Below are 18997 nucleotides of genomic sequence, written 5' to 3'. Positions count from 1 at the left end.
TTTTCCAAATGTTTCTGAGCTAGAATGAAATTCATCTGCATATGAATAGTAGAAAATGTTCCCACTTACAATGTACACCCATATCTTTAGTAAGTTGAAATCTGTGATTTCAAAAGAGGTTCCTGTGGGACTCTCGAACTACTTTAATAGATTATCATCTCCAGAATTGTCTATAACTGATGTGACATATATAATCTGTAAGGCATTATATAACTATTACACCATAATCATCAGTGTCAAAGAGCTTTTATAAAAATTGACAATACTATTCTGGTAATTTACCAGTGTCTCCAGATCTTTAAATACTCCTGTAAGAAACAGAATTTTACTGTGGTTTCCGTAATGAAATGATCCTTCCTACTCTAATGTAAGCCATTTCAAATGCTGTAATTTATCATACATTACAAGTTAGGTCACAGAAACTGAACAAGTTCATTTACTGTCTAAGCTATTTTCACTTCAAGTTACTATGGTAACATTGAGACAGTTTCATTTCTGACTTGTACATGAATTACTCAAAGATTGATCCAAAAGATAGTCACTTAGTACAGAACTCATTATTAATAATCGATATACATCATTTCACCCCTAGTACAGGTGTCTGTATTTACCACCATTGTTTCTCTTTACCATCCAAGAACATGAATTCCCAGTGTGTAAGTCTCTCCTTACTGTAAACGTACAGCCGTGTATCTCTTCTGTATGGATTTTAAATATAGTTGCTTTCCAGCCTTCAAGATATCATTTCTCAGTGCATGCACTTCTCTAGTAACATTTAATTTTACAAGTAAACTAGGCAGAAAGTAGAAAAATAGCAAGTAACCTTTAAAAGGATCACCAGAGGCTTGTCTGGCGTTGTGTGTTTTCAGTTCAGGCCATTCCGGCAGTTTTTCATTTTAATCACTGGGTTCTCTTTATCAGTGTTCCCACCATTCAGCATCCCCTGGAGGTGATCAGGTTAACTCAGACCCCTCACATGGACATATAAATATGGGTTTTTAAATGATCATTCTTACCCAATTCTGCATGATGCTTTGCGTCAATAAAATCCCCCAACTCTCTTTTCTGTTGCTTATACTCAGTAATCATTTAAGTGCTATCAAATGTAAGCATAATTCTTTAACTGACCTATTTTTCTGTGTCTAGAAAAAAGAAAACAAACAGTCACACCAGTCTCCCATAACTTTATGAGTTATTATTTACATATTTGGACGAGCTAGTCACAATTTCCAAATACCCTCTCTCTACAAAGTGGAATAACAGTCAAGGGCTGTGTAGACTCAGGGGTACAAATGGAATATCTAGCTAAAAGGCTATGAACTCTCTAGAAAGCTAATGTGCTCTCTAGAAAGAAGCACAAGGCTTTCTTATTTCAGACATTCAGCGTAGCCATGCACATATAAGAGCTTCAGTTCCATTTTCACAGCAGTGTTTTTACTACCTGCTAATGAGATAATCCCTTATTTTAAATACGACTATTCCCAGGATGACAAGAGCTGGGATAAATGAATACAAAATCAGAAAGTTTGCAGTGAACCTAGATGTTGCACCTGGGCAGATTTTTTCAATGAACTCAGTTCCTTGAGTGGAGATACACATTGAATTAGCTGTCACAGAACCATTTGAGCTGCCTGCCAGGGAAAAGATTCACAGTGTCAGAAATGGAAACTCCAGAGAATTTAGATAACAAGTATTTACCAAATGCCCAACACATACACAACAGTTACACTAAGGGCTGAGCACCCTGCTAAGTAGACTTCTTCATGAAAGATATAGGACATTTTGGAGAGCTCAGAATTGCATTATTAGGCAACAAAACTGAGTTTTCTAGCATTGGCTTCCTTTGAAAGTAGAAATGGGTCTGTTTCCATTTTGGTATATATTCATTACCAGAGCCCTGAAGTCATGACCACTTAGCCTTGACTATCTCTGGATACTGATTATAACCTAACAACCTGCCTTGTCTTCAGTTGGCTTTACAGACTGGCTTAAGATTCCATTGGCTAGATGGACCTTGTTACATTGCCATTGTCCTCTGTGTGTTGCCGAAACAGACCAGCAAAAATGCTATGTACATTTGGAGAACAAGAAACTACTCTAGCCTGTCTCTACCTGTTCAGTGGGTACAGAAACTGATCCCACCCAGAATATACTAGATTTTATCTGAGTGCACAGTAGGCCTTTTATTTTCTAAAGACATCAGAGTGGCTTACACTGATGACCTTTGATACAAGGTGACTAGCTTGATCATTACTTATATTTTTCTATTTTAAAAATCAGAGGAAATGTCAAACTTTTATTTCAAAATAAGGTTTTTGAATGAGTATAAGACATACTTTTATTTTTAAGAATTTCCCAGTAAATTGTTTCCTAGGAATAATATTTAGAAATAGTATTCTAAAATAGAGTACTTACCACAAGTGAAAGTCTGTCCATAGAATTCATTGACAACAAGAATCTCACAACAATATTTTTGGAAGGTAAAATAAGTGAAGATTTTAAAAGGAATGGGCATTTCTTCTGTATTTCTTAAGAAAAAGAAAAAGGGAAATGAAATTCAATAGACCCTGGTAATGGTCCAATCAAATGAAAAGAAAGGCAAACCCTATGTTTCCCCCAACACAAACATCGTTTTTCATCTCTCATTATAGAACTCATACTCACTATAAAAGTCTTTACACAATATAAGATTTTTGTATTGAGAAATATAAGAAAATATCAGACAAAACCAGACCAGACCAGAAATAACTACCATTAACATTTGATGATGTACATAACATGTATAAGTGTGTTTATAAAAGTTTTACACATGAAACTAAAATTCTTCATGCTTTTTTCCTAACAAGCTTCTTTTTTTCAAACACATTCGACCAAGTCAGTAAGCATAAAGCTCTCCAGTATTTTAAATCACAGCTCAGTCATCCATGATAATAGAAACTTAATTTAGCAATGCCCTGGTGATATGTTGATGTCTAATTTTTTTTGTAACACATTTTCACATTGAAGAAAATTTTTGATTAAACAGAGATCTGAGGAAGCTGGTGTATGAAGTGACAACTAAACTGTAATACAAGAAAAGGGTGAAGATAGCAGACAGACATTCACTGAGAAAATGAAATATGTCTCCTCTTGAATCTATTTCTGGCCTCAGTTTACTACACAGCTTCTATCAATAAATACACATTAAATTATTTCTATTTGCAAGAAGCAACAGTTTTAGGTGCTTGAAGAATTCAAACAATATATCCTATCTCTAAAGAACTGACAGTGTAGCTGGGGAGAGAGACTATTTTTTATCACTTAAACTCTGAAACTACACAGTGGTAGATACACAGTTCTAAGAAAGTGCAAAAACCAGTACCACATGTCCGTGGCATTCTTGTCTTTAGTATTTATGGTTTCACCTACTCCCAAACGACCCCAAACTCCATGACTTACAGTCTGGCTATTTTCTAAGGCATTAAAATTATTTGTTGAGGGCCCTCCCTGGTGGCACACCGGGTTAAAGCACAACACTAGGAAGCTAAAGCCACTTCACCATGAGTCCCAGCCCCGGAGGGACCCACATGGCACAGCAGACCTCTCCTGACCTACCCACTGCTCCCCTCAGCAGTGTACTTCATCAGTCAGCCTGTTCTGCTCCCCACTCTTGTCTCTGGTGAATCCTCTCACCACCCCTGCACCTCTGGCCTGTACCCCAGCTCTGTATGCAGAAATAAATCTTTTTAAAAAATTATTTGTAGAGAGCAACCTCTTTACATTGAGTCTGCTTATTGGAAAAGTTGGGTAGGAATCCAAAGAGAAAATTAGGGAGAGAGGACACTCTAGATAGGCAGAAAGGTATGAATAGAGGAGCTCAAGGGCTGCATTTGGGACTGAATGGGCCGGGAAGGAAGAGGATCTGAACTGGAAGCAGTGGGAGGTGAGTTCGAATTGACAGCTGGGAACCAGCCATTTGGAGGCCTTGAAGTAGGTTGACAGTTACGGACTACGATAAATGTTAGGGTGAAATCAATGTTTTAAGAAAATTCATGTGACACCAGCAAGTAGGATGGACCAGAATAAGGGCAGATTAAGAACAGAAGAAAGGAGGAAGGCTACCACAGGAAGCAGCTGTGAGATGACACAGACCTGGAAGAGGATTTTCACCCCTGAAGGAGGGTTTCCTAGCCATCTAGATAGTGCTCTGAGGAGAAAGCTGTGTGCCATCACCTTGCACTGCACCACACAGGGAAAAACTGTACAACTCCTCTCGATTTGTAGTTTGACATCAAAAAAGACCACCAGTAATCCAGGAAGAGAAAGTAGGCATTCGTTTATTCACTTAATTCTATAATGAAGTGAATTAAGTGTGCCGGCTACTGAGACAAAATTTTGTGGATGAGACACAGCTGCTGCCCTCGTGAGGCTGACAGAGGTTGACTGTAATAGCAGCTGCAGGTGATGGGTTCTGAGAGAAAATGGGGAAAGGGAGAACTTTCTGGCTATGGGAACCCTGGGCTGGCTCTGTGCAGGTGTCAAAGGAGGCACAATCAGGGAAAGATCAGAGAAAGATGAGTCTGAGTAGGTATCCTCAAAATGTTGAAAAGGGAGCACCCACACGTGTAAGTACTGACATATTTTTTATTAATAAAAAATACATAAATGGCTAGATAAGCCAAATTTAACCTGGGATATGATACTTAAGTCAACTTTTATTTTCCTCAGCTCACTTTTACTTTTTCCCTGCAAGAATGTGCATACTTTGTAAGTACCAAGAACAGCAGTCATTTCCATTTATGTTTTAAGAAGGCGGCAGCCCAAAGCACAAATGCTGTAGGCAGTTAGTCAGGAAAGATGATGGCTTGCGGGATAAAGATAAACTTAATTACTAGGAGGTGATGTGGCCTGCAAGAATGGAATTTCAGTTCAGTATTGGGAGTGGAAGCCAGGCTAAGCCTGTGGAGGTTGAGATTGTGCAAAGAACCCAAGAGCATTTGGTAATAATTAATCACTGCCTCCCTTTTAAGAACAGGTAGTCCCTTTTCTTAAAAAGCAAATCCCTGATTTGACTGATCAGAGCACATATTGATTCAAGTATGCAAGAGAAGTTGCCCAAGGTTGGCTTGCTTGGTTGCATAGCTTGGGGTGGTATGGATTTGTGCATTTTTCATAGATGCTAATAACCCATTTAAGCAACATCGATCAATACAATGCAGTGGTGTCACTGTAAAAAATAAGAACTCTTTGACTGATCAAAACCTAGCTCTCATATAAGTCAAGGCAGCTGGGTAAGTGTTTTTACTTCATAATGAGTGGATTGCCTCATTCATGCCTCAGGGTCCCTTGAGGCGGTAACATGGTTATCTTCATGTTATAAATAAGTCAAACTTAGCTAGAAAGCTACTTGCCCATGGGCACATCACAGCTAAGTGGTAGGGGAAGTTTGCCTGGTAGGTCAGCTCTCCCTAGGGACCAAAGTGCCTCCTGAGTCTTCACAGTGGTGTGACTGGAGCAAAGTCAAGTCTGACTTAGTTTTCCTACTTGAACATATAGGAGAGGCACCCACCCTTTTTTGTTGATTATTTGATTTCTACGTCACAAAGCCTCTTTTACATTTCCTCAGGAATGAACACTTATTAGATCCTCTCGCATCACCTGCCTAGGACCACTGTTGCTCCTCTAAAAGGAGGGTTGTCCACTATAGAAAACTCACGAAATACAATATTATTACCCATTAATACAGGTGAAGTACAATATATGTCACCTGGAGATAATTACTGTTAACATTTGCTAAGTATGTGTCCTTCTGGACCTGATGCGTTCTAGAGCAGCTCTTAACTGATTTTTTTTCCTTCATAAAAATAAGTGGGAATTGAAAATACAACAGCTCAAGGGCAGAAATGAAATAATGCAAGCTCTTTACCCTGTAATACAGGCTCTGAGTGGGTTGGCTTTCCTTCTGTTATGACTTATTACAGGTGAATCAGATCAATCACATGCCTCCATGGTCATTTCCTGGTTTTCAACGTGAAGACTTTTTGAACAAATGATGAACAGTTCAAGGTCTAAGCAGTAATAATTAACAAGCACTATAAATATTCCAGTCTCTATGTGATACCTTTAACTGGTACCACAGCACTCTCCCCTGGGATTCCCATACCAGCTGCTATTAGGTGATCATTAAGAACACATCATGCACACACTTTGAATCAGCACCTCTTACCTCATGAATCCCGATCCCACAAGAACTCCAGCAATGCACAGAAGAGCCACGACGCTGTTGACCACATTTGGGTTTTGGACCATACCAAGTAGTACAAGAGTTAGAAGTTCGCCAATTAAGTGGGGAACCAACAGAGCAGCAGAGAAATACCCAAATCTGGCAACCTCGGGGTATAAACCCAGAGTCCTAGAAAAACAGGAGGTCCTCCATTAGCCAGGGTTAGCATCTAAGGAAAACAAAAACTCACATGCCTTCTACAAACAAACCCATGGTGGTTAGTGGGTGGGGAGAGTTTTCAAGGCAAGTCTAATTTCCTTTTGTAGAGTCTTTTGTAGGGTCTTATAGCCAGATTGTTTATTAGTCTCAGATTGTTTCTGTTGGCTTCAATTCAATTGGAGCCACCTTTTATAACTTCCTTTCTCATAGGGAAATAGTAAGCCACTCAGTCAATGGTCTCAGCTAACTGCAGTTAGTAGGGCTGTGAACCCCTCCACATTCTGGTTGGGTAGCTCCGCTCCTGGCATGCTCGCCTCTTCCCTCACGGCTCACCCAGCCGGACTCTCAGCCCTGCCTTCTCTGAGCCTGATGCCCGCTAGGAGACATCACTACCAGCATGAAACCTGTTCAGTGCTTCCCTCCTTAATCAGGTCAGCTCTCTACCAACCTCTTCCACTGGCTGGACTTTCACTCATGTCCCTTCCTTTTACAGTCCTTTCACAGACAGCACTTCCCTGGTGACAGAAGGTCCCCAGCAACCATCAGGCATGACAGCTCTTCCTTCCACTTGTAGGTGAGGAAAAGAAGTTGGCCTGTTTTATACCCAACTCTACAAGGCCATCTGCCTTTCCTCTGATACAAATCATGAAGTATGTTTACAAAATTAGTTTCCCCAGTGAAATCTTCTGTGACTTTTAAAACATCTCACTTTTGAGAATGTTCAGCACCTAAGCTAGGGTCTTGATGACCCATCATATCCATTACTCCTAATTAGGTAACGTGGTCAGTTCCAGTGACTACACCCACCTAACCTTGATTACTCACCATCTTGCATTTAACTAATTCTCACAACTGTTCCACCTAAAAGACTTCAGATTCTAAAAATGTCCGCTCTGACTATGGTTTCTCTCCTGTCTTTAGGGGGCTGGGGGGATCAAGTTAAACACAGAATCAAACCTGAGAGTCTGCTGGTTAAACAATATTCAAAGCAATGCCAGTGATGTGATCCTGGACCAAGCTGAGTAGCAAGATTCTAAACTCACGAGGTCTGCGATTTTCAGCCAACATGGTTTTACTCAAGAATTTGCTCCTAGATCATCTAGCCTGAACCAACAGGCCTGTGATTTACATCACATTCAGAGACTCGCATGCTGCAGAGAATCAGGAGGCCTCTTCGCAGTAGCAAGGCGCCAGTGGTCCTGCCACAGCCAGCTGAGAGCACCCACACTCCTGCTGACACTGAGGAAACCACCCTGCCACGGTCACTCGCCAGAGTAACACCTACTTCGCCAACCCGCACCAGGGGCTGGCAGCTCTTCCTCTGAGAGCTCCAACTAACCAAGCCCTCTTGATCTCTCCTATGTCACTTAATTTACAATGATGATTCAGAGCCTCCATCACAGGTCTCATGCTGGCTAAGGTTAGGAGCACATGAATCCCGTGGTCTGAGCACTGACAGTATCTCAACTTCTCAAAGTTCTTTCTTTGATGGGATGATGGGCTGGGCACCAATAGAGCCACTGAAGCCTCAAGGATGGGGAAGATACACCTGTGACTCCAAGTAACAACAGTTTTAGATTTATATCTCTTAAGAGCGCTAAGAAATAAAAAGCATTGTCTAATTTTATGGGGGTTGAATGGGGAATGGGATCAAAAATAGTGGGGGGAGGGAAGTGCACTGGACTATGGTGATGGCACATGGGTGATTTGATGATGGGAAGCCCATGGGGATTACAACTGAGATGGAAAAAGGTACAAAATGATGTAAAAATAAACTATATTATTATAAAAAGAAAAAAGAAAAGCATTGTCTATAAGTGTCAATCAAGCCTAACAGCATTGGGGATGCTTCGTGGCCCCCCCCAAGTCTGCTTCCCATAGTTACTGATTCCTCAAGGCCCCCATGATCAGCTGTGATGCCTCAGGTTTGTGCATGAAGCTTGCAGCAGCCAGAGGGCAGCCATGCTTAACTGCTTGGACTAGCTGCTCACTGCCTCTGTACCTGGTCCCAACATTTCAGTGCCCTCTTCTCACACCTGCCACCAAGGTGGGACATGCTGCTCCCTGGGACACAGAGTCACACCGGTCTGCTCTCATGTCTCATGTGGTCAGTGCTTGGGTTCTTTTGTTTTTCTTGAAGGACAGGACTTTGTTTGGACATTGACGGGCAAAGACACATCAGGGCAGCAGGCGAAATCCCACCGGCCACCTGGCATCCTCGGGGAGGCCTCAACACCCTTAAACATACCCTTACCAGTAGCACACGCTGCTGAAAATCATGGTGGCAATGATGCTGAAGGGGAGGGCATGCAGCACGTAGGCCAACAGCATCTGCCACTTCTGGTAGAGGCCGTCCTGGCTCTCCTGGTCGCTGATGGCTCGCAGCACAGGAACTGGGCATGGAGGCAGGTTTCAGAATAGCCAGCCCCCACACAAACAGAGGGCTAGCCCAAGATGAACTGGAGGTCTGGCAGGGCTAGGGGGTGAGACCAGGGGAAGCAGGGGAGCCTGCCTCCTTCCAGAGACCCCCAGAGAGCTCCTCCTAGTGAGCTAATTCATGCAAAGGTTTTAGCAATGCAGTGCAGTTACCTTTTCCCAGAGAGGGAGCCTGGAGAGGGCCAACGTTAGCTCAGAGAAATCATCTGTTAGTGATGGGGTCTTGCAAGGTGCTGGGTGGGTAGGCACATATGTGGGGAGAAGGGAAGACTCTGTTTTGGACCCTGTGGGCTCGGCACTTACACAGATTCACACCGTTGAGCATGCCTGTATACGGCATGGCCCCCACAAACTGGTACATGACACCCAGGCGGTCCTGGACAGCACCATTTAGCACGTCGTTCTGGACCCGCAGAAGGTAGAAAATGATGAACAAACCCATGATCAAATTCTGAACGAGACGCATAATCACTGCCAGCTTATTTCTCATTAAGTTCCTCGTCACTCTCCTGGAAGCAGAGGACCCCCGTTTAACAACTTTGCTGTTTCTGGTGGGTGTCCAGCCACCTAAGATGGGATATGGCTCTTACCTCACGAGGACCCACAGTTTGGAGAGAGCACCAGGAGAATCTTTGGTCTTAAAAGGAATCCTTGGTAATGTTTTCAGGTGCTTTGTTCTTTCAATATTCCCCAAGGTTTTGTGATAAATAGCTGATTCTTTGTATGAAGCTTCAATCATATGGACTCTCTTGTAGGTTTCTACTTCCCGTTCTTTGCTTTGGGTATCCACTGATGTCAAGTCCACTGAAAGTTTTTCCCAAGGAGATGACCCGTGGGTTTTTAAATACAGATGCAATCACAAACACAGATGCGCACACAGACACACGCACACACCGTGGCTAATAATGTGTCATCACTGGCTTAGGAGTAGCCACAGTCCTCACCCCATCAGAACAATACCATTGTTAATGCCCACCTATACAGCCAAAATATTTTAAAACTCCAGCAGTGTACGAGAGTCCCACTGGGGTGGTCTGGGAGAATCCAGACACTCAGTGAACTTTTCTCTGACAAAGTGCACAATTTAAGGGAGCTGCCCCGTCTCTTTGTGATAAGTCACCTAAGGTGAGTTCATTGGCCTGGTCAAATCCACTCCTTGCAGAATAAAAATACGAAATAAGAGGAAAAAGAAAACCCATGAGTGCTGCTTCATCCAGGAAGAAATCTAAGATGATGAAGTTTAACAAGCATTTATGTAAGGGAACATGAAAGAAAAACTTACTATAGAAGTCAAAAGGGTTTGAATGTTCAGGACAAGGGTAACCACAGCCACTGAAGAAATCCAGCATTTCTACTGGCGCCCCGCAGAAAACCATCTCTCCGCTGCTCAGAATGGCGATTTTGTCGAAGAGCTGATTAGACAACAGATGGTGTTAGTGTATAATAATCAGGCCATGGGCTCAAATGGTATATCAGCATCCAAGCAATCAGTCCTTTGACCACTGGGGCCCTGCACATGTCCTTCCTGTGTCCACTGGTGAGAAGGTACAGCCCTATTCTTTTCAGCCCAGGTTGCCAACTGGATGGTGCTGCTTCCAGATCTAAGAGCTGGATTGTCCTGGGACGGTGGAACAGCATGAGGAACTCTATAGTGTTTCCCTACACACTCTGTGTCCCAGTTTGAAAAACTGCAGTGACTTCAGTTTTCCCATTGACAGGCTATGCACAGCGCCTCATTTGGGGTACAGGAGAACCACTGGGTCTGGTTGGGGGACCTGGCTTTGAGGCTCAGCTGTGCCACTGCGTATGTGATCTTGGACAAAAAAAATTTAAATCTCAGATCTGCATCAATCAAAGACAAAATTCCCTTAAAGGCTTGTGGGAGGATAAAGCTGATCCTTATAAGGAAACATCTGTGATTTAGTGGTAAAATGCAGTCTTTGGCTATAAATGCCAATTCTAGCTTTTACTACTGTGTGATAGGGGCTCAAATTTGTATCATTTCTGCCTCCCTCTTCTCTGTACAGTGCTGATACTGACCTCATAGGATTGTTGTGCAGGTTAACGAGCTCAGTGTACAAAGACACTTGACACTTAGCAGGTGCTCAAAGAAGTGATTGCTTGTTTTGCCCATCCCATACAGGACCCACTGACTGCAGCTGCCCGGGTTTAATGGGTACTGATCTCTACCCCCTGATCCTCAGCTCAGCACACACATATCTGCACCTTGATGCATTGAGCAGAAATCTGCCCTCTCACCTGGAAGAGCTCAGAGCGGGGCTGGTGGATGGTGAGGATCACAATGCGGTCCCTGCGGGCCAGCTCTACGAGAAGGACAACGATCTGGTTTGCTGTCATGCAGTCCAGGCCTGTGGTGGGCTCATCAAACAGCATGATCTCTGCAAAGGGTCAGATTCCAGAGTCACTGTCAGGCCCAGACAGTGCTTAGAACTCAGAATTTTGAATAATCCCTTGCTGAGCTGTCTTGCCCAACCCAACTGTACACAGTGAGAGGTACCAGCACATCAGCTGGCTTCCAGCCTGCGTCCAGAAGAAGCTGACCTGGGAAGGGCAGGACAGAGGAGGGCCCAATATTAAGCTGACCTGGGAAGGGCCCAACTCGACTTCTGGAGTCGAGGGGCAGGCAGGAGGGCCACCTGCTCAGGCGTTCATGTGATAGTATGGACAGCTTGGGCAACGTCCAGGGGACTCTCACATAGAACAAGGGTTGGGAGGCTGGCACCATTATTTTGTCCAAAAGGCTGAGAGGAGGCTAATTAAAAAGTCGTAAACACATTTCAAATCGAGCACCTTCTACACTCACAGGCTCTGTGCTCTGCTAAAAATGCTGAGCTGTGAAACAGCCTAAGGTGGAGCAGATGTGTGGGTCTTCAGCGGGCTTAACTGTAGGTTACTTCTACCCAAAAGGGGATAAGGGCTCTGAAAAGCACCTCTTTCTGTGCTTTCCAGTGACACTCTGAAGCAGTCTTACTCTAACCCTCCATGACAAACATAACATTGAATATGTCCTTAGGTGGTCAGGTCTCTCCTGTGGCAGGAGATCACCAAACTGGGGAGGGGGGTGAGGCCGGGAGTTTGGTTATCCCATCTTGATAGCACCCCCCTCCAAAATGTATAATTCTGAGTGTATCACTCAAAGTCCTACTTTAATTCTGCCATTCCATAAATAACTCGAGAGTTACCAAAATTCACTGGCTCTCCATAGCAGACACAGGCAGTACTCCTGTAAGAAGCAGGACAGAGGAGAGCCCAATATTCACGTAAGACCCTAATTAAACAGTAAAACACAAATGCAGTGCCTCCACATTCAAAAGCTGAGTTGTACTAAGATAGTGGAATAGCATCAGGCATTGCACGGTGTTCCCCAAAAACTCAGGTCCCCTGTTTGAAAAACTTCAGTGACTTCAGTTCTACACAAACACCTTTCCAAACAGAGACTATGAAGAAAGGGCCTATGGACGCTTCCCGCAAAGCAGCTGATAGCAGTCCTGGGTCCCACTTACTGGGGTCCTGGAGGAGCTGAGCTGCGATGGAGACCCTGCGCCGCTCGCCGTTGGAGATCCCCCCAAGGTGATAGTTGCCGATCAGTTGATCTGCCACATGGGTCAGACTCAGCTCTGCCATGACTGCCTCCACCTACAGGAGACACAGGCCCCAGAAGGCTGGTCATGGCGGGCTGCAGCTCCAACTCACCAGCTCCGAGTGGTGGGGTGGGGAGAGGGGCGAGAGGGAGGTGCGCTTCTCCCGAGTGCTCAGGCCCCTCCAGGCTCTCCACACCCTGAGAAAGCAGCGAACTGCAATAAAACCCCATCTCCTTTACATCACAATAGATGCGTGCATCTGGGTAAAATAAATAACATTTTAAGATTTATTTATTTATGCATACAGAACTGGGGTACAAGCCAGAGGTGAAGGGGCAGTGAGAGGCTTCACCAGGCAGAGAGGGGAGCAGAACAGGCAGATGGATGAAGTACACGGCTGAGGGGAGCAGCAGGTGGGTCAGGAGAGGTCTGGGCACTATGTGGGTCACCTCTGGGGAGCGGATGGAACTCGTGCTGCTGTGGCTTTAGCTTCTTAGTGCTGTGCTTTAACCCACTATGCCACCAGGGAGGGCCCTATTTTCAAAAGTATTTAGCAACAGAAACCACTTATACTTATTTCAAGTAAATTTTCCAGGAAAAATGGAGACCACTGAACTCTTACTTCAGGTGCTGTAGTCAGCCCCACCCTTATGGAAAAATCCCCCAAAGGCGTATTGACTATATAGCTTACTTTTTAAATGTCTGGTTTTTGAATCTTTGTTAAAGTAAATGTATGTTGAAAAAATATAATTTGGTTTGAAATGAACCTGGTGTCCCTTGTGTAACCCAAGTCCTAGAGACTCATGTGATCCAGTCTTTGTGTGGTATTGCTGCAAAAAAGTAAAGTGCAACTAGCAAAAGTAACTAAAAAATAACAATTTTTGTTTCAATTTCTTCAAGGATTGTAAAGGAGACTAAGTCTATAATCTACAGCTACACTTTTGAAAATGCCTTTCCCCCAGTTCTCCTCACTCCTGCAACCCCCCAAAGTCCCTCCTCATCCTCATTCTCAACTTCCCACAGCTTCCCTCATGTTCTAATCTAAGGTTGGTCCTTTTCCTTCATCTCTGTCTTTTCTATCACCTTATTCTTGCTCTAGAGAACCTTTCAATGATGTCGATTTTGGGCCTTCTCTTTCCTGATGGCTCCTGTCTGCTTATGGCCCTGTGGGAGGGCAAATGGAAATAAACTGAAAACACATATATGTGGAAATGAATGTTGCTCCAGTACACGTCTAATGAGATTGTGTTGATTCTATAATGAAAAAAAGAAGCAAAAGACTGCATTAAAAAATAACAAACTGGACTGGAGTAAAAGAGGGGGTGATATATGAAACAGAGTTCCAAGGAAAACAATGGGTGGGATTAACAGCATAGCTGAAATCTGCTAGTTTTCCAGTGGTACCTGAAAAGAGGGTAACTCACTCCCTGGGCTCTAATGGACAACTCCAACTGCCCTTCCATGGCACTAAAGAAAAGCCAGTCTGACAGCCTGAAATGCAGGTGTCGATCTGTGGCCCTGGAGGAACTAAGGCCTGAGAGCAGGGAAGCCCCTGAGGCACATGTGACTGATCTGGCAGCTCCAAGACCTATTCCCAGGGAACTGTTCTTGCGTGGCAGGTAGCACATCTGCTCTTCCTCAGTTTCCAGTCTAGCAGAAATGAGACATTTCCAGTCTAGCAGTAATGAGACATCCTTTCCTGGTAAGGTCCCTCGAGTTTACCTGTGGCTACTTCTAATTGGCTGTATATAAACAAGCAGCCAGAATCTGAAAGAGTTGACAATTTAACAGTTCCTTTACAACCTAACCCAGTTTGGGGGCTTCCCTGGTGGCGCAGGAGCTTAAAGTCTCAGTACTTAAAGCTATAGTCAGCTACTGCAGTGTGAGTTCAATCCCTAGTCAGGGAGCAGACCCACATGCCACAGCAGACCTTTCCTGTCTCACCCACTGCTCCCCTCAGCAGCATATTTCAGTCAATCAGCCTGTTCCACTCCCCACTCCATCTCTGGTGAGTTCTCTCTCTCTCTCTCTCTCTCTCTCTCTCTCTCTCTCTCTCTCACACACACACACACACACACACACACACACACACACGCCACCTCTGGCTTATACCCTAGTTTTTGTATGCATAAATAAATCTTTAACCTAACCCACTTTGAATGAGGCACATTCATTCAAGACACCTTAAAGGAAGCTGAGAAAAATCTCAACAGGGCTACAAGGTGAAGAACAGAGGGAAGCAACCCTATCTGTTTATTCAGAGCTCACTTGGACAGAAAACCGTACAAGTCCGTACAAGTCATGAGAGAACTTAAATATTTTAATAGCTACACTTTAGAACATCGGAAGAACAGGAGAGATTTGTTTTAATAGTACATTTAATGCAATACAGCCAATATTACCATTTCAACCTATAAGCAATAGTTTAAAAACCATCAGTAAGCTCGTTGCTGGTTGTTTTTCCAGACAAAGTATCTAAAGTCTGGTGTGTGTTTCACACAGGAGCGCATGTCCTTGAGGACTGCTCACATTCCAAGTGTCCAAGGCCACACGGGACCAGAGGCTGCGGCGCTGGCCTGTGCAGGTCTAGACTCTAAAGTGGGGCACTGAGTGGGCGGTGGAGGCAAGCGGTGAAGGAAAGAGGGGTGCAGGACCACTGACCATTGGGGATGATTCCCTGGGTGACTCTGCTTGGGGTCTGGCGAACCTGGAGCTAAGCCCAGGACTCCTGGGCGGGGCGGGGTGGAGGGGGCACCCACCTTGTTCTGGAAGAAGCCCGCGGAGCCGTGGCGGATGGCCATGCGGGCCGTGTAGAGCAGCGTCTCGCGCACCGTGAGGTTGCTCAGCAGAATGTCGCTCTGTGGGAGAGGGAGGCGTCAGCAGCATGGGGGTGGACTGCCCAAGGGGGCGGGGACCCGGGTCAGGGACGTGCCCACCTGCAGCACGTAGGAGAAGCAGTCCTGGAACTGGTCACGGTGCAGCACTCGGCCATTCACGTACACCTCACCCAGGAAGGTCCCTGTGCGCCGCAGCCTCCCGGATATTGCATCCAGCAGCGTGGTTTTCCCCGAGCCTGAGAGGCGACAGGAGAACGGGGAGTCGCTCCATGAGGTGTTGCTGGCAAGTCCCAACACCCTCCGTGACCCTCGGTCCCGACCTGACTTGTCATCTCTTTAGCCACGTACGTGGTCAAATTTCCATCCTGGCTTTCCCCCTGAGAAAAGGATCAAGCTTTTCTCTTACTCAAGCCAGGACTGGAGGGGCTTTGTCTGACTGTTTGCTTGGAAAGCTCCTTCTGGTCGACGGAAAGAAAATATAGGGTCAGAGGTTCGAGGACTTCTGAGTTTCTTTTCGTGGCCCTGTAAGATGGCCGCAGGTTCAGGGATGTGGGACCTGACCACCAGCTACATCAACATCGCCACCTGCCAGCCTCTCACTGAATGAGATTCTGCCTTTTAATAACACCCTGGGTAATTCTCTTGCAGTTTGGAGACTGAAGAACACTTGTTGAGGGAGCCCTTGGGTAAAACCAAATAGACCTCAGACCTCACTGAGAGCCCAGCTGGGTGTAATGAACTTCCCGCTGAGAAGTTGTGGAGAAGTAATTGCCTCCTGTTGAAGTGGCTGGAGGAAGATGTTCTCCTGGTTTGCTTTTTTCTGGGGTTGGAGGTTAGGTAATAACTTCAGGATAAGGAAAAAAACATGCCCTGAAATTTCCCAGTCATGACACCAGATCTCATGTTGTTCTCTAACCAAGAGCCTCCCTAGCATTACATTTTAGGGAGCTAATCTTAGCAGCAGGATCAAGCTGCTGATAGCTTAAGCTGTCCTGTTCTGAGCTAACAGGACAGCTCATAGATTCCCTCTCTGTCACTACATCGAACTGGCCTCCCTAAGGTCATCAAGGCTACGTCCTTGTTGCCAAATCCACTGGGAACTTCCTTGTATGCTATTTGACATCTCAGCATCTGATCCTCCAGTATTTGATACTGCTGCTTGCCCTTCTCTGTAAATCTCTCTCCACTGGCTTTGATGCAGCTCACCGCCTAGGTTTAATCCTGCTGGTCTGGCTGCCTCTCAGCCGGCTGTGGAGGATTCCCTGGGCCTTCTACCCTTTCCTGCCACACATTCTCATTGAGCGTCAGTGAGCACCAGCTTGGTAACTAGCATATGAAGGAGCCACCTTAGAAATAGACTCTCCAGCCCCACTCAAGCCTTCAGATGAGTCACCTGACCATCTGATTCATCGGATATAACCTGAGACTTCAGACAGAACTACCCAAATAGCCACTTCTAGATTTCCAATCCACAGAAACCTGAGAGGTGTTAATGTGTCCTATCATTGTAAGTCACTTAGTCTGGGAATCCTTGTTTACACATTAAAAATAGATAACTAATACAGTCTTTTGTGAACATATGTCAAATATTTACTAACTCATTAATGAAGGATCCAGCAGCATCACAAACTTATTCAAAAAAAAAGAAACAAGAAATGAAATGTATAGTGATTGAGGAAAAGAAGACTGAAGGAAATTATAAATTGAGTCTTAAAAATGGTAACTGTTGCGGGGATTACAATTGAGATGGAAAAAATGTACAAAATGATGTAAAAATAAACTGTTATAAAATTTTTAAAAAATGGTAACTGTCACAGGATATGATCCAAGGATGTAGATAACAAAAAAAAATTGACAAATTGGACTTCATGGAAAAATAACTAAATCTGTGCATCAATTGTAAAGCAACCCACAGTATGGGAGAAAGTATTTGCATATTATGTATCTGATAAGAGGTTAATACCCAGGATATATATAAGAACTTCTACAACTCAACAACATAAGATAAATAGCCTGGTTCAAAATTGGATAAAAAACTTGAATAGACTTTTCTCCAAAGAGCATAGATGAATAGCCACGGGAGCTGCTTTGGCAGGCAGCTACACACTCCTTGGCGCTAAACCACCCCCCACCATTCCCACCCCCCCCCCCAACCCCATCCCAGGCACTGTAAAGACTAAGGCTGAATTCAGGTCAAGTGTCTAACCCCAAAGAAAGACAGAAAGATGAGCCAGAGCCCTGGGAGACAGGCCCAGAGGAATCAGTAACATTTAATTCCTAACAAAATTCTGGCCCATAGTATCTTGTTAAGATTTGATAAAGCCAGATATAATACCAGAATATTATTTTATCCTCTAGTCTTTCCTGTATGGTTGGAAAACATCACATAAAAAAGAAGCAACAGCTGTAGGGGTGTCTTTCTCTTGATTGGATTCCCTTTCCTGCCTCATCTCAGTGGGGGGTGGATCAGGGAGTTTGTGTTTGTCCCAGCTGTGAAATGTGAGAACTTATGTCACAGAAAGGGGTGTCAGCTCTCTCAGGTCTGTTTTAGAAGCTTCGCATTGGGCATTTACAGCCATGATTAGACTTTATTCTGAGCTCTCCCTCGTGGCCCTCTTACTACAACTTGAACCTGTTTCTTGCAGGCAGTGTCGTGGAGGGCAGGACATCCCTTTCTAGACTTACCTGAGCTCCCCAAGATGCACATGACTTGGCCGCTCTCGATGTATAAGGAGACGTCCTTGAGGATCTGCCTGTTCCAACGCTGCCGGCAAGAGGCGAAGTCCCACCATGGCCCCATGCGATGGCTTTAAAGGGGAAAGGCAGCGTGGGGGCCTGGAAGGGGCAGCCCCGTGCCCCCAGCATCTCTCGCCAGCTTCCTAAGTGTGCTGGAGCGGCTCTGTAGGCTCTGGCGGGCGGTGACTGGAGACAAGCATTGACAAGCAGGGCCTGCCTGGCAGCTACTGTAGCTCCAGCTTTCCTGCTGGCGGGGAGGTGGCACCCAGGAGCTGCTTATTCCTTCCAGTGACCCCTCATTCATTCACCTGGCCCCACTATGCCTTGGGTTCCTGGCCCCCAGTTTCCTAGGCTCTAACACCCCCACAGGGTGTGTGGTCTATGGGGAAACAATGGGAAGGAGGGGGAAGGGACGGAAGGCAGGGGCTGAGCAGAGCACTGGCTGTCACAGCTTCCAGGCTCCTGTGGGCAGGGGGAGGGGCCTTTCACCACAACTGCCCTTTCCCTCCTCCCTCCACCTTGGTCCACTAAAGAAGGAGCCCAAAGCCTCCCTGCATATCCCCCCACTAGAGAGAAAAGCCAGCAGAGGGGGTGAGAGGCCCAGGTACCTTAGACCCACCAGGCCTGTCCCTGACCACAGCTCAAAGCCCCAGTTTCAAGCTCCCAGCAAGGGAAAGAATATCACTTACCTGACACTGTAAGAGACATGGAGGATGCCCAGGCTATGTGGGGGCTTTGAAGCAGCAGCAGGGACCTCCTCTGGGGAGTGCTGGGAGCCTCTGTTGCTTGGGTGTCCCCAGGACCCCTCAGGGGTCAAAGCTGGGAGTTCACTCATGACCAGCAGGCAGCAAAGCTTGGCAAAGTTTCTGCTGGTCTGACTTCCCCAGCGTGGCCTCAGCTGAGAAGCCAGCGGCCGACTGCCCCACCTGACACTCTCCTGGCCCAAGAGTCCTTTCTCAGGCCTT

The 18997-nt window shown here is 45.3% G+C and overlaps 2 protein-coding genes across 2 annotated transcripts in view; one reads left to right on the top strand and one right to left on the bottom strand.

The window, feature by feature from the left end:
* The window catches only part of DYNC2LI1 (dynein, cytoplasmic 2, light intermediate chain 1), a 32102-nt gene extending 23993 nt beyond the window's left edge, over positions 1 to 8109 (top strand). The window contains exon 14 of the mRNA XM_004686246.2: positions 7343 to 8109. The gene's annotated coding sequence lies outside the window, so the exon portion shown is untranslated. The remainder of the gene's footprint in view (positions 1 to 7342) is intronic.
* ABCG5 (ATP-binding cassette, sub-family G (WHITE), member 5) lies at positions 1091 to 18867 on the bottom strand. Its single transcript, XM_004686245.2, has 13 exons — positions 18722 to 18867; positions 17982 to 18103; positions 15396 to 15532; positions 15219 to 15317; positions 12382 to 12514; positions 11117 to 11256; positions 10140 to 10269; positions 9448 to 9661; positions 9161 to 9366; positions 8676 to 8814; positions 6206 to 6391; positions 2416 to 2528; positions 1091 to 1631 (listed from the first exon to the last, which is right to left on the bottom strand). The coding sequence occupies exons 1-13, from the start codon at positions 18865 to 18867 to the stop codon at positions 1438 to 1440; spliced, it is 1959 nt and encodes a 652-aa protein (XP_004686302.1). The 3' UTR covers positions 1091 to 1437.
* Between the last annotated feature and the right edge of the window lie 130 nt (positions 18868 to 18997).

The sequence above is a fragment of the Condylura cristata genome, unplaced genomic scaffold, assembly GCF_000260355.1.
Source record: "Condylura cristata isolate star-nosed mole 26May11 unplaced genomic scaffold, ConCri1.0 scaffold00020, whole genome shotgun sequence".
Classification (NCBI taxonomy): Eukaryota; Metazoa; Chordata; class Mammalia; order Eulipotyphla; family Talpidae; genus Condylura; species Condylura cristata.
This window is presented reverse-complemented; position numbering and strand designations above follow the sequence as displayed.

What these genes read in the sequence shown, in the direction of transcription:
- ABCG5 (XM_004686245.2), bottom strand. Translation starts at nt 18,867, where the DNA reads ATGAGTGAACTCCCAGCTTTGACCCCTGAGGGGTCCTGGGGACACCCA. An exon ending in GTGCATCTTGGGGAGCTCAG is followed by an intron (nt 15,533 to 17,981) that starts GTAAGTCTAGAA and finishes GTCGCCTCTCAG; the next exon opens with GCTCGGGGAAAACCACGCTG. An exon ending in TGGACAGACTTTCACTTGTG is followed by an intron (nt 1,632 to 2,415) that starts GTAAGTACTCTA and finishes TTTCCCTGGCAG; the next exon opens with GCAGCTCAAATGGTTCTGTG.